This window comes from Nannospalax galili, unplaced genomic scaffold, assembly GCF_000622305.1.
Source record: "Nannospalax galili isolate Female #2095 unplaced genomic scaffold, S.galili_v1.0 scaffold217, whole genome shotgun sequence".
Classification (NCBI taxonomy): Eukaryota; Metazoa; Chordata; class Mammalia; order Rodentia; family Spalacidae; genus Nannospalax; species Nannospalax galili.
The window spans coordinates 1484140-1499672 of NW_008340643.1; the positions used below are offsets into that span (position 1 = coordinate 1484140).

A 15533-nucleotide genomic window follows, 5' to 3' on the forward strand; every position below is an offset into this window, starting at 1 on the left:
TACTTGTGTGACCCTCATCATGATCTAAGTTTAGAATACTTCTACCATGCAGCTATGCTGTTTGATTTCAGAGGCATTAGGCACAGAATTATCTGGAAAGTATAGATTTTAGATCAGATACTGGTGCTAAAGTTACTGCCAACGGCTGTTTTCCATAAAGTGTGCTGCCACCACATGTTTGTGCATCTCCAGAACTCGATGTGGAGCTCTTGCGCTTTTCTTGATGATCCTTAAGTAATACCTATCAAGTGGTGGAACATCTGAGGGACAGAAAGTAAATGAGGATTCTGGGAACTGGGTTCAGTGCCAGCTGGACTTTGTGGAGCACATGACCTGAGGCAGTCACATCTTAGCTCCAGATGAACATAATACCACCAGGTAGAAAATCAGGTACCAGCCAAGGAGGAGTGAGAGGGAAGTCTGATTACCTTCAGCAGAACACTTTTAGCAAATTTAAATTTGCTGGAGAGATGGCTCAGTGGTTACAAGCATTGGCTGCTCTTGCAGAGGACCCCAGTTCTGTTCCCAGCACCCACATGGCAGCTAACAATCATCCATAACTCCAGTTCCAGGGGATCTGATGCCCTCTTCTCATCTCTGCAGGCACTGCATGACATGGGTGCACTTATACACATGCAGGCAAAACATAAAATATAAACAATAAAAACAGAGTTGATCTGATTAGAGACTAGAGGGGTCCTAGGTATTTCTTAGGGTCTCAGAAACATGTCATTGATGTTCTGGGGACTCCAAAGAGCACTTGAGGTTTGACATTTTGAGACTCCAGTTACAATCACTTCTGGGCAAACACTGCAGCTAGTGGATTCATACTTTATCATGATATATTTTTGTTTTGTTTTGTTTATTTGAACAAGGGTCTCCCTGTAGCCCCAGTTAGCCTGGAACTCACTATGTAGACTAGGCTGGCCTCAATCTCACAAAGATCAGCCTGTCTCTGCCTCCCAAATGCTGAGATTAAAGGCATGTGCCAGCAAGTCCAATTTATCATGATGTATTTTAAAATAAGACTTTATCTTTACATAAAATGCATTTGAGCCATTTAGTTGAGTAGTATTGGAAAATAAAAACACATTGGTCTGAGTGTCAATGGTTTTAAGATACTTATTCAAAAATAAACATACATGCACAATAATTATTAACTTCAAGATTGTGATTTTAATTTTCTGTATATTGTTCCCTATTTCTTTTGTTTTATTTATTATTTTTATTTAATGTGTATAAGTGCATTGCTTGCATGTAGGTAGATGCACCTGTGGTGTGCAATGCTCAAAGAGGTCAGAAGAGAGTGTCCCTGGAACTGGAATTACAGACGGTTGTTAGCTTCCATGTGGGTACTGGGAATCAAACCCGGGTCCTCTGCAAGGGCAGTGCTTTTAGCTGCTGAGCCATTTCTCCAGTCCCATACTGTTCCCTATTTCAATTCAAATATTTACTGAATTACCACCATCCAAAAGATACTGCCAACCAGTTCTTGAGTTTGAGCCTGTGATATACAAGTAGAACAATGAGGCTCTGCCGTCCTTACGTGGAACTGACATCTAAGGCCTAGAGAAAGGTGAGGAGAGGACTTAAACTGAGGGACATCTCCGGACACTAACTTTACATAATAGGCCTTAATACAAATGACAGAATGTATGAACTCCAGTGGAGGGGGGTATGGAAGGGTACCAAAGGGGAAAGGGGAAGGGGTATAAAGATGTATGCAATACACAAAATTCAATAAAAAAAATTTTTAAAGACAAGCACATAAAGTCACTCTGGTGGTGGAATGTTGTTGCTGTGTTTTGGAGCATGGCAGGACTATATGCATGCAGAAGGTTCACAAAACAAGAGGCATTTGATATGTCTTAAAAGAAGAATATTAATTCTGAATCCTTTTCAGACATGGGAGGATTGGAAATTTTACATGAGCAGGAAATTAATTTTTGGAGCAGACACTTTCCATCTATTCATTAATTAGATGAATTTAATTAGTCTGTGATCAAGTAGGAATGAATATACACACATATAAAGAAATAAAGGCATAATTTATACAGCAATTGAGATGACTTTGTTTTTACTTTTCCTGAGAATGATTTAAAATGCTAATGAATTAGTGTAAGTCTGAAATCCTGAATTTGTTCTTAAGGCTTTTTATCTTACAGTCTTTAAAGAATCTGATAAGAAGCAATGACTCTCTCCAAAAATGAAACAAATCAAACCATATAAACACATTCAAACGGGTGACGAAAACGTGTACAATACTAGAGGGTTCAAGGACCCTGACCTCATTAGCTCCTAGATGAAGAGGCCTTGTACTACTTTAATTACTAACTTTCAAAATGCTGTTTGTACCAAAATTTTATTACATCCCACGTCCCCCTGTGTGTAAGTCATGGAGCACATGTGGAGGTCACAGACCAACTGGTGGGAGTTGGCTCTTTTCTTCCACCATGTGGGCCCCAAGGATTGAACTAAGATCCTCAGGCTAGGCAGCAAGCACTTTTATCCACTGAGCCATCACACTGGCCCTGTTTGTTTTTGAGACATGGTTTCACTCTGCAACCCAAGCAGGCCTGGAATTCACAATGTTGACCTTGAACTTGTGGTAATCCTCCTGCCTCCATCTCCGAAGTACAAGGATTACAAGTGTGTACCACCACAAATGGCCAGTCTTCAAATTTTTAAGAAACTAACTCAATTAAAAATCACCAAGTCGCCGAGCGTGGTGGTGAACACCTTTAATCCCAGCACTTGGGAGGCAGAGGCAGGTGGATCTCTGTGAGTTCAAGGCCAGCCTGGTCTACATAGTGAGTTCCAGGACAGCTGGGACTACAGGGAGACTCTGTCTCAAAAAGACAAAAAAGAAATCACCAAGTCATTTAAGCATGATGCATGCCTTATTCCTCTAAAACAGTATCTCAATCTCTAGACTTAGGGATTTACATGCTATTAAAAACAAACTGTTAAAGGAATTGAACTCATATGCTGTTCACATTACATGACTCTCTTTAGCTGATTTTATAATGGATTCAATAAAAAAATAAATCAATCAACTTAAACAAGCAAAAAAGAATCCCTCAACTTAAAAAAAAGAACAAATAAAATAATCATATTAGCAACCTGAACACATACATCTGAGGATATAACTTTATATCCTCAACAGCTCCCTGGACTCAATTTTAGGTTATTAAAACCACAATACCAAGTGCCCAGACTCTGGTAGGAAGTTCTCTGGAGCTTTTAGCAGCAGTACAAAGTACCAGGTCAGGCCTAAATCTGGACTTTTATTAGCCCTTGGGGCATTACAACAAAAATATCAAGGACTTGGGAGATGGCTCAGTGGGTAAAATGCCTGCTGTGTAAGCATGAAGACCTGAATTCAGATCCCTAGCACCCATATAAAAGCTGGAGGTGGCCTTATGTACCTGCTGTAAACCCAGTGCTGGGTAGGGGGAGGGGAGGCAGGCAGATTCTGTGGATTACCACACCAGCCAGCCTAGTTTAAATGGTGAGCTCCAGATTCAAAATACCTGTCTCAAAAGACAAGGAGGAGAGCAATAGAGGAAGATACCTCATGTTGACCTCTGACCTCCATGTGTACAGATATGCACATCTGTAAACACACACACACACACACACACACACACGCACACACCACCCTCACAAGGTATCAAGCTCAGTATTAGTGACTGTCATCAGCATTATTATAAAAATTATTCCTTTTAATAGATAAATACTGGGACACTAAAGTTTTTAATCCTTAAAAAGAATTCCTGAGGACAGAATGACTCAAATTTTAAAGGAAATACACTGTACAAGGCATATAATATGAAGCATCCTCTCTTGAGGTCTTATACTATGCCCAACCACTAAAACTCTGAAGCAAATGGATGGCCTATCACTCCAAGTGAGATAAATAATATACAGGCATATGTCAGTCAAGAATAAGCTTTATCACTCACTGAGCACTACAACCTTTTCCTTTTTAGAGCCTTTTATATTCTGGGATTGCATGTAGGGGTGGTGTTCTATCATGTTCTGGGGACAAGAGACTAAGATAAATAAGACCAGTATCTGGCGGTCAGGGAGCTTATAATCAAGTGGAAGATATGAAGCATGCACACATCCAGATCTTGACAGTGAGGAGAGGATGAGAAGCATACAGTTCAGCCGAAAGTGTCAGAATGTCAGGAAAGGGAAAATAACTTCCAAAGTTGGAGATACAGAATCCTGTCTTTGAGGGGTAACGATAGCACATGGACTATACAATGCTCTAGAACACTGACCAGAGAAGCGGGAGTCAGGGATGTTTCCCATCCCTTCTTAGGGGTAAGACTTGTATGGGACACCTGCTCATTCTATAGCTTTCTAGATCCCTTTCCTGGCATCTGAACCCTCAGGTCTAAAGTAGGGTCAGAAATCCATTTACTAAAATAGAACCCTGCTGATGCCCATTACTAGGCAAGCTTAAAATGCCCTGATCTCAGTCTTGGCTTGCCTACTTCTGTGGGCATAGGCACCAAATAAAGGCCTTGCAGAAACAGATTACTGGACCCCACGACTCCACCCCCAGGTCTTGTGATTGGGGGCAGACCTTGGGGATTTGCATTTCTAAGAAGGTTCCCAAGTGATGTTTTTGCTTCTACTGGCTCTGAAATACAGTGAGAATCACTGTCTAGCAATGGTAATCAAAGAAGCCTCAATACTAAGAAGGGACTGGGAGGCTAGACCAGTGAAGTAGTCGTCCTGGAGCTAGTTATATTGCATGCTATATTTAGACAAGATGTGCAGCTCTAGGTCAGACTCTGAGCATCTAGGTATAGTGAAAGGGGTCAAATATATACTTGGCTTGTCATAAACACAATAAATGAGTGTCCATTGCAGGAGTGCCATAGTGACCTAGCAGAGTTTATTATAGGCTACACTAGTAATTCAAAACTGGGCCTCTGCTATGGTTTAAATGTGTCCCCCAGAGTCCATGTATTGTAAACTTGATTCCCAATGCAAGAGTGTTAGGATTCCACTCTCATAAATGGATTAATACCAATTATAAAAGCACTTAAGGCTGTGATGTGAGTTCAATCGCTTCTTCCTTCCTTCCTGTGTGTGTGGGGGGGTACAAAGTGTGGTGTGTGTGATACATACACATGACTATGTGGGTGTGTGCGCCCAAACACACGCATACAGAGACCAAAGCAGAATGTTGGGAGTTTTCCTCTAACATTGTCTTCCTTACTGCCTGGAGACAGAATCGCTAACTAAACCAGAAGCTCACTGTTTTGGCAATACTGGCAGGTCAGCAAACTCTCCAACTCTCGGGATCCTTCTGTCTCTGCCCCACCCACCTCCAACACTGGGGTGACAGGCATGTGCAGCTGTGCTCAGCTTTTTACATAGGTTTGGGGATTTAAACTCAGGTCCCCATGCTTGCAGAGCAAGCATTCTTACCCACTGACCCATCTCCAGTCCTTTGTGTTTTTTATTTTTAAGACAGGGTCTCATGTACCCCAGGATGGTCTCAAACTCACTGTGTAGCTGAGGATGACTTTGTATTCCTAATCCTCCTGCCTCCAGCTCTAGAGTGCTGAGATTACATGTGCATGTCACCATCCCCAGTTTTATGTAGTGCTGGGTATCCAATTCAGAGCTTCCTGCATGCTAAGGCAATACTCTACCAACTGAGTCACATCCTCAGCCCTGTAAGTTCAATCTCTTATTTCCATGTGATTCTTTCCAGCATGTCATAAAACAATAGGAAGGACCTCAACAGATATGGTTCCTGGCTCTCTGGTTTCCCAGCCCTCCACAGTCATGAGTCAAAGAGACATCTGTCATTTATAAATTGTCCAGTCTGTGGTATTTTATTATAGTAACAGAAAATAGACTAAGACAGGCTTCCCAAGGGACATGGGCAATACCACAAGACCATTTTTGATTTCAACAACTGACGGGGGAGGGTGTGGTACTGTTGGCATCTACTGGACAGAGACAGGGTATGCTCCTAAATATTCTGTGATATACACAGAACAGTCCTTACAACACAGAATCATCTGGCCCAAATGTCAATACTGCCCTTGTCTACATTTAAATTCAGACAGGGAAACGAAAGCCAGCGTGTACACGTCAGTGTGCTTGTCAATTCCAACCCAGCAGCTTCCCTTAGGAAGAAGCTGACTGTGCAATTGTCTTTGATCTTAGATACTGCTAGGAATCGGACTTTCAAATTATGTCACAATTATTAATTCTAACACCTTTTACACTCATGTTTAAAAAAAGAATCATCTTTTCAAAAGGAAAAAAAAAAATCTGAGAAGCAAAGCCTTTCTGTTCTAATGTCAGAGCAGAGGCTAGAACACTGCTTCTCTCAATGGTGGGAGCTTCCTCTGCTCAGATAGAAAGCTTGGATAAGCTCTGGAAGAAAGGCTATCCAACAAGAAAGCAGAAAGCCTTTCTTCTCAAAAAAAAGTGTATTTGAAACACAGATTTCAAGCAACTTAGGTAGCTAGGTGCCCTCACAGGAAGGCCTTTACTCTGACTCCAGATAGTTGGTGTGTTGGGGGCACTTGATGAAAGATGCTTCCTAGGAAGAGCAGGGACTCCTGGGGAAATGAGCATGAGGGTTCTCATACACACCAGGTATGAAGGCAGCAATGGGTAAGTAGGAGACATGTTTCATCAGGGATGTGTCTAAATCCCCAGGCCCAAGAATGAGGGAGCTTTAGGGAGAATACATCAGCAAAAATACCCAGTCTGGAAAAACAGAGTCAAGGTGTTTCTGAGTGCATGAGGCCAAGGAAAAGGCAACATAAGGGAAGTGTCCTTTTTTTCCTACTATTCAAAACTTGAAAAAGCAAAGATGAACTGGGACTGAGAGTAGCAGTGTGCCCAGCCATTCATCAAGCAGGGCAAACAGACATAGGTATGGCTGAGTATGGAGTGAACAGGAGAGCTTCTCCTAAGCATGGCAACATCTCTCTTATTCCCCAATAAAGTTTGTCCCTTAAAACCACAGACTCCAGAAAGTTTGTCTGGAAAATTGCATGGGGGTGTGTATGTCAAGGGCTGAGGATATAGCTCAGCTGGCTGAGTGCTTGCCTAGCCTGCATGAAGCCCTGGGTTTTATCTCCAGTACCACATAAGCCAGTAGTGTATGACTATAATCCCAGTACTGAAGAGATAGAGGTAAAAGTATCAGAGTTCAAGGTCATCTGGGCTACAAAGTAAGTTTGAGGCCTTGGTTACATGAGTCCCTGCCTATAAATAAATAAATAAATAAATAAATAAATAAACAAACAAACAGTATATCAGTAAGGGGTCTGGTAAAATGGTAAAGTGCCTTCTGCACATTCATGAGGACCTGAGTTTAGCACCACATAAAAAGCCAGGTACAGTGGCATGTGTCTGTTAACACCAGGGTTTGAGGAGCAGGAGCAGAGACAGATCCATGGAGTTGATTGGTCAGTCAGCCTAACTGAATCCATGGGCTGCAAGTTCACCGAGAGACCTTATCTCAAAAATTAAAGTGGGCAAGGGGCTAGAGAGATGGCTCAGCAGTTAAGAGTACATACTGCTCTTGAAGAGGACTAGTTTTATTCCTAACACCCATGTCAAGTGGCTCATAGTCAGCCTCTAGCCTCTGGGGGCACCTGCAACCACATCAATGTACCGACACAAATACATATAATTACAAATAAAAATCAAATCTTTAAAAAATAATATGGACAATGATTGAGAAAGACACATGACATCAACACATACACACACACACACACACACACACACACACACACAGTAGCAGTAAGAACAAAAAGTTCCAATGTTGCCTGAAGAAACCCAGAGAAGCAACCTCAAATCAGACAAGCAGCCTTGATTCCAAGCACAAATGCAAGGGCTCATGTAGGGGTCTCTGGATATAGCACAGTATATCTCTTTTAACTTGATAGCTGTGCAAGATACCACCAGGTTCCACCTCACAGCCCAGGCCCAATGCTGATCTCTGCCACAGAGTTGTGCTTTGTTTTATAACCATCAGAAACCTGCTTCATTGAAATGTCACTGAAGTCTACCCTTTCTCAGAATCTGTAATTTTTTTCCTTTTGTTTCATGTGATAGCCACATGGTCCCTGTTGTGCAGACCCCTTCACCAAATGGTCTGACTTTGACTTTGCCAGACTACAGGTTTGCCCCTAGTGCTCTTAGGTTGACTGGGTTAGAGCAGCGGCTAAAAGAATGAAGGGTCTATCAAGCCCTAAGGAACACTGACAATCACAGCTAACTCAGAAAAATCAAGAGTCAGAAACCTAGTCTTATATAAAGAAATGTGTCATCTTCCTCCTGGTGACTGTAATATTGGGAAAGAGGGCCCGTGCTAACAGTTTTTAAAAGCTCCTGTCAAATTTTGAGCCTAGTAAGTCATTTGTAAGTCTCCATTTGCTCAATCTCCACTCATGTGTCCACTGAGACTATGCCACTGTCCTAGGCTATATGGTAGGAAAACCAAGTAGAATACAAGTCCTTAACCTAGATGGACCGATGATCTAATGACAACAGCAAGGCACCATATGTCACCAGCATGGACTACAAGTTCTAAAACTCAAGTCAATGAAGACAGCTACCCCAGAGGTGGTACAAATGTCTAGTCACTGAGAATGTTTACCAGGGAAAACTTAGCCTTTGCCCCATCCCTAGCCCCAGACATACTTTATCCCAACACCTGACCCCACCTTATACAAACTCTGTCAGGAAATTTGATTTTCCATATCCACCTGTCATCTGCTCTTCTGAATCTATAAGGTTGAACTAATGTTCAGAAAGATTCTAAAGGGCCCTGTCTTTGGGCCATTTTTCTACTCCACAGAGGCCACAAATCTGCATCAATTGTGAAAAGAAAGAGGGAGACTCCAGATGTGATCAGCTGAAGGTACCTCAGGGCACTTCATTTATGAATATTTAGACAGTATTCCTCTTGTTATGAAAATTATGGCAATCTGTTCCCCAGCATGAGTGGTTGATGAATTTCAGTGTCATAAAAGCCTTTTGTTTGGGGGTAGGGTGGGGAGAATGTTCACTGCTTAAATAAATCTAGTTCAGCTGAGCTTCACTCTCACTAAAAAATGCCAATTCACACGAACATTTTTTAAGTCACTATAACTCTGGATCCTGATGTGAGTTTGTAGCTGAACATGCTGAGGAGACAGCTGTTAAGGAAGGAGTGGCCCTCCACTGTACTGCTGGGCGTGTTTTGCCATAGGTTTATCTTCAAGCCAGAAATAAGGAAAGACGCTGCTTGGATCCCTAACTCAGGGTCATTTCCAAAAGCTGCTCAACACTCTGTAACCTTCTACCTGAACACAGATGTGGCATCAACATCCAGAAACAAGGAAATGGTCCAAAGGCAGGGGAAACTGTAGTGGCTTAGGGTACTAATAAATGGAACCAAGGGAGAACAATCCATCCTAGATTTTCCCTTGGCAAGGAAAGCTAGAGGGAGAATGCATACAGTAAAATTCAACTGTGGAAATTCTTGTTCTGGTATCCATAAAAAAATGTCTATCAGTTAGCATCCCTCAAAGCCTTACTGACAGTGATAATTCTCCTTCCTGATCCTCTCTGCCCACTGACAGGCATATTAACATCAATAGCCTACAATGTCACATATACTCATGGAATTGTTCACTTCTTTTGTCTCTCACATCAGGCTGCTCAAGACTTTAAATATAAAAACCTTCCACTTTGAGTCCTACAGCTTTCAAAATTGAATAGAGGATAAAGATGCTGGGAGAATCCTCGGGGTTTTTCTCTAGTGCAACCCTCTAACTACATAAACAACATGGACAGTGGAGATAAAGGCAAGAGAAATCAAATCAAATTATTTGTCTGAGGTCATTTTGGTAGTTAATAACAACTGGTCCTCTAGGATTCTAAGTCAAACACTCCATTTAGCTTCTGTAAGTCTGTTCTTCATGAGTAATCAATTCCCCAACCATGATGCTTCCAGAAAGCCAGGTACATGGATGTAGTTAACTGATATTTATAGGACTGAGCAAGGCATAGGCTAGACCCAGGATTCTCTCATATGCTTAAGGGAGGTGAACATTTGTAAATGCTGTATCACCCAGCCGGAGTAGCCCATCTTGGGCCCTGTGAACTGAAGATCCCAGAAAAAAGCCACATGCATGAGTCTGCAAGGTCTGTTGACTGGTTAGAAATTTGTGAGTATAAAGAAATGGAATGTTTCAGATCTTTAAAAACCCAAATTATCTAGGTCTATCTTTATTCCTCTTAAAAGCCATTTATCACCCACCTCTGTATCAGGTAAAACCTTTGAAATGTATACTTAGTGGATCACTAGCATTCATCAACTCAAAAACTAAGAATGTCATCAGATAATATCTAAAACCTATAGCATAGATTTACATGATTTTCTCAAAACCTGCCTATGTAATGTTCCTACCAATGTATTTGATAAAGCCTTGATTTTTAACTTTCTTTTATTCTGTGAGTATAAAAATGTTCATGTAACTGCTTCCACATTAGAACGTCATTCAGAGTAATATGAGTCTATGTTCCCAAACCATGGGGCACTCATATATGGCTCAGCACCAACTATCTCTATGAGAGCTGTGTTTTTGAGTCAACAGCTCCAGAATTACTCTTAAAATATACTATCCAATATGGTCACCAACAGACACGTATAGCTATTGAGCACTAGAAAACACTAGAAATGAGCACTACTATTCTAACCTGATATGTGCAATACCTGCAAAGCATACATGTGATTGTGAGGACATCACATTTTTTTTTAAAAAGGAAAGTTCCTTATTTAATAATTTTATAGAGATTACATGTTGAAAATATTATTGTGCTGGTTAGTTATTATCAACCTGGCACAAACTAGAGACACCTGAGAAGATGGAACCTCAATTGAGGAACTTCTTTCATCAGATGGGCCTATGGCCATGGATGTGGGACATTTTCTTAACTGTTAACTAATATACGAGGTCTCAGTCCACTGTGGGTGGTACCACCCCTGGGCAAGTAGCCCTGGGCTGAGAAAGGTAGCTGAGAAAGCCAGGAGAAGCAAGCCAGTAAGCATCATTCCTCCATGGCATCTGCTTCAGTTTCTGCCTCTAGGTTCCTGCCTTGGCTTACATGGATGATCAACTGTAAAGTGCAGGATGAAATAAACCCCTTCCTCCCCAAGTTGGTTTTGGTCATTGTTTCATTACAGCAACAGAAAGCAAACTAGAACAATAATATGTAGCTATGTTAAATTTAGATATAAAATGGAACTTTAATATATATGTGTGTGTATATATATATACACACACATATATATATATATATTATAGTTAAGTTCCATTTTTTATGTGGCTACTAGAAATTTTAAAATTACACATATGGTTTGCATGATAGTTCTACTGGCTAGCATCATTCTAAAATACAATTGACCCCATCCCATCTACTCAGCTAATCCTTCCAAAAGACTTGAGTCTCCTGCCTACAAATAGTATAGAAAAGCTATTCAATCAAAGATATGTTGAAGAGGTCAACAGAAATGAAGGGAGAAGAATGTTGGCTGAGTGATAGGCTAAAAGTGATTTAGATCTCTACTTGAAAACCTAGGAATCCCTGAAGAGCTTGAGTTGCCAGTCTTCTGAATCCTTGTGCAACCTTACCTCTGCAAAATACTCTATACCTATGGGTAAACTCTAGCTCTGCAAGCATGAAACATATGGCAAGAAAGAATCAAACTGCCTGAATGAAAAAACAAGAGTTCTGATACTTTGTGCTGCCAGTCTACTCATGGAGATCGAATGAAACATATTTGTGGAACTGGAGAGATGGCTTGGTGGTTAAGAGCACTGGCTGCTCTTGCAGAGGATCCTGTATTAATTCCCAGCATCCACATAGTGGCAAACAACTATCCCTAATTCCAGTTCCAGGGAATTCATCACCCTCTTCTGGGGTGCACTTACACACATGCAGCAAAACACTCATACACATAAAATAATGAAACACATTTGTATGCATTTTTTGATGGATGTAAACAAGCTATCAAAATGATGAAAGGATTTTTTTATAATTAAGGAAACTCACTCTTTGTCCTGCTGTCCATTTCTGTTTTTGACGGCTCTAGAGTTGATGTAGCTGGAGGTAACTTCTTTCCAATTGTCTGAGGGGGGGAAAAAGATGATTTTACATATGAAAATGATTCTCTTCGTTAAACAAAACTACAAAATCAACATCACAATGAGAAAATGCTGAAGCCTGGTTCTAAAAACCATGCCCATGGGTTGACACCGTTCTCTTAAGTACTGGCTGCCACACAATAATGGATCTGATCTTCCCTGACAAACAATGGAGGGAAACTACACAGAGTTTCTTCCGGGAGTGCACTCAGTGTCTTCTATTTTTCTTTGTCCCTTGATGCTCTTAAAATGTTTATTATTATTTTAAGCACAGGAAAAAAAAGTACAGCTCCCTTCACTGTATAAGAAGCTAACCAAATCAATGATGGCCTAGTGTCTGGCCCAGTGGAGATTCTCCAAAGTAATTCCAGGGTGGAAGAATGGAAATAAGGGGAAAGAAATAAAGGGAAGGGAAACAAGGGGAGAAGGCTAGAAGGGCAGATGGGAGGACAGGAAGGTGGGAAGACAGGCAGATACCAGATTGTCCAGGACCATGAGGCCTTATACTGAGCTCCTTGCCATCTAAGATTCCACCTACCTTATGGGGTATGAGCAAACAGACTCTTGTCTTTGAAAATGAGTCTATCTTCCCACACATACACACAAAAAAAAAACCAAGAAGGGTCCCCATCCTTCCCACCAGCTGCTTAGTCAAGGTCTATACCTCAGAGTCTATGCATATACATGCATATTGATGCATTTTTTAAAGGTTATGAGTCCCATCCATTCTTTCATTTGAGGCTAATTCCATTATGGCTTACAAACCAGCCATAGAAAAAAAACTGAATACTGTCTCTGCCTAAAGATGTACCCGAAGACACAGACTACCTAGCAGTTCAGAACCCCAAGCAAACAGATAAACAAACCAACCCAATGGTTCCAGAGATGAGGGCTGTGATCATGATTAATGCCCGAGGAAAAATGTTCACTGATACTAGAGAAACACCTGTCACAACCAAGAATTCAGGTAAACTGACTTCCCCAACAAGGAAGGCCTTCTCCACTAAGAATTCCAGCCATTAGGAGAAACAAATTTCTCTGTCTCTTGAATATATGAAGAGTAATAAGCTTTGTAATTTAAAAGCTGGCATGGTGTAATTTTCCTTCAAATGAAACTCAGTTTTTGTTTTTTCATTTGAAAAGGTTCTTCATGCCGCAAATGTGGAAGCTAGCATTAAATATGAATAAATCACAGAAAGAGGATAAGATAAATCAAATCTTTAGAACTTCATGAATTTTTAAAAATGTTTGTGACAGAAAGCCTTTACATTTTACATGGTGACATTTTTATTTAGTGCCACAAGACGTTCAATATTGGAGAAAAAATGAAAACCCCAAATAATATGCCATCCCTCAACATCCAAGTACTCAAACTAATAACATTTTATGGTTCCAAGGAAACATTGGGGAAGAAAAAGAAAGTTTACTGTTCTGGTATAAGGTCAAATTTGATGAAGAAATAATTTTAGTGTTCTACTGAAAAGTCAGCTATGAGCGGGGAAGCCGGAGGCTGTCCGAACATCAGTTCGTTGACAGTCTAGCTCATACTCCTGACAGCACACCTGCCAATCTCTTTGTTTTTCCCTTTGGGAAGGGGTCTGGGATAAAGCATCACTACTCTTAATATATGAGGGAAAGGCAAACAAAACGACCTAGGACTTCAGTTATCACTGACAGTGAAAAGAGGGAATCAGGAAATGCTACAGTGGGGACTGTTGCCAGTTCTGGCTTTGTTTGCTTTCCTCCCCCTAAAAAAAAATTCCCAAACCCAATAACTCAAAGTAAGGCATGCAATGATTTGGGCTTTAAACCAGATGGCTTCCTTTGGATAAACTCATGCAGATTGCAGATTCTTACAACTTCCCCTTGTTTTTGGTAACCAAAGAAAGTGCTGTTCTCCTGTTTGACATCTTGATTTACAGAATTCCCAAATCATCAGATAGCAAGGAAAACTACAGGTTAAATACACTTAACTTTGGTACAGAAAGACACATGCCGCCGCCGCTCCCCCCGCCCAGTAATGCTTACTTTGCTTTTTCCTTTCACTATTTCAGAAAATACAATGCACTGGCTTCTGTAGGTCCCAGCAACATTGGTCACGAAGCTGATCTTACACTCATCTTCTGGAGGAGGTTGAACCTTACTTAACTCCTTCCTTCTCCTTTGTTGACCATGATTAAAATTCTAGTATGCAGGGCATGTCCGTCCCGGTTTAGCGTCCTGTGGCAGGGATTCCAGACATAGGCAGTGTTGCGGTACTTCTCTGCTCTCTAGAAGCTAGCAACACCTGGAGTGGCTTGCTAACTGGCAGCACTTGAAAACTTGCTAGCCAAGTACATTCCCAGGCCCCGCCCCAGACTTTCTCAATCAGAAACTCTAGGGATGGAGCCTGGCAGTCTCGGAAGAAACACACCCTCCATGGGACTCATGAATGCTCAAGTTTGAGAGCCATCGATCTAGATGTAGCAGGAGCTCTAGTAGTAACAATTAAATGCCTTTTATTGGATTAAAAGTTCAAGTACCTGTTCTCATACCTACATGCAGCATAAAACATCTTTTCACTCTCCATCCTCTCTTCTTTCTCTCCCTTTCCACAAATACTCTGTATTGTCTCTTTTGTCGGAGGTGAACTTACTGCTACTAAACTATACATACACATCTAGGTCCTGTATAACTGAAGGTCAGCTAGAAAACAGGCCTAAGTAGACATTTAAAAAACTCCAGGGAATCCCATGCACACATACTATTGTACTTGGCAGGCAGTGGTGAGAGAGGACCCAGGACCTCCACTTGAAGGCTTCTCCACAAAACGTCAAGTTCTCACCCTCCTGGGTACCCATAAGAAAGATAGTTTATCCAGGACAAGCACTAGTGAGGCACTTATGGGTTTTGTTGACACTACACAAGACGCAGCAGTTCCCAAGAGATCAGCAAGCAGGCTCATTTCACTGTATGCCTTCAGAATGAACACTCTCCAGTTCCGCTCCCTAGCACCACTATTTCCTCTTGCTTTCTGCACAGCGGCTGAAAACTTCACAGTACAAACACCCATGTTGGTCTGGTATGCTTGTGCCCCAGCCCAGAAGCCACTACTTGGTGTGGCAGTGGATATGCATATGGAGGAATGCACAGAGCTGAATACTCAACAAACAAACAATCGCATGGATCTGCTTTAAGACACAGTGATTACTGGGTTGGTATCACTTTTATCTCTCTTAACCATATACCAAATCTCCATTTAAAACCTAGTTTAAAATAATTCATCCATTCCTTTGAACATTTAATAGCATCAATCCCTTTCCCTTTAGTTATGGTCAAATGTACTAGATAAAAAAAAAA

General features: G+C 41.2%; 1 protein-coding gene across 6 annotated transcripts in view; it reads right to left on the minus strand.

Annotated features, from left to right (window-relative positions):
• Positions 1-15533, minus strand: part of Sh3kbp1 (SH3 domain containing kinase binding protein 1) — a 390661-nt gene that overhangs the window by 114817 nt on the left and 260311 nt on the right. For all 6 annotated transcript variants that reach the window (XM_029564790.1, XM_008835702.2, XM_008835705.2 and 3 more), the window contains one exon: positions 12103-12178. In XM_029564790.1, coding sequence (XP_029420650.1) covers positions 12103-12178 — 76 coding nt within the window. The remainder of the gene's footprint in view (positions 1-12102; positions 12179-15533) is intronic.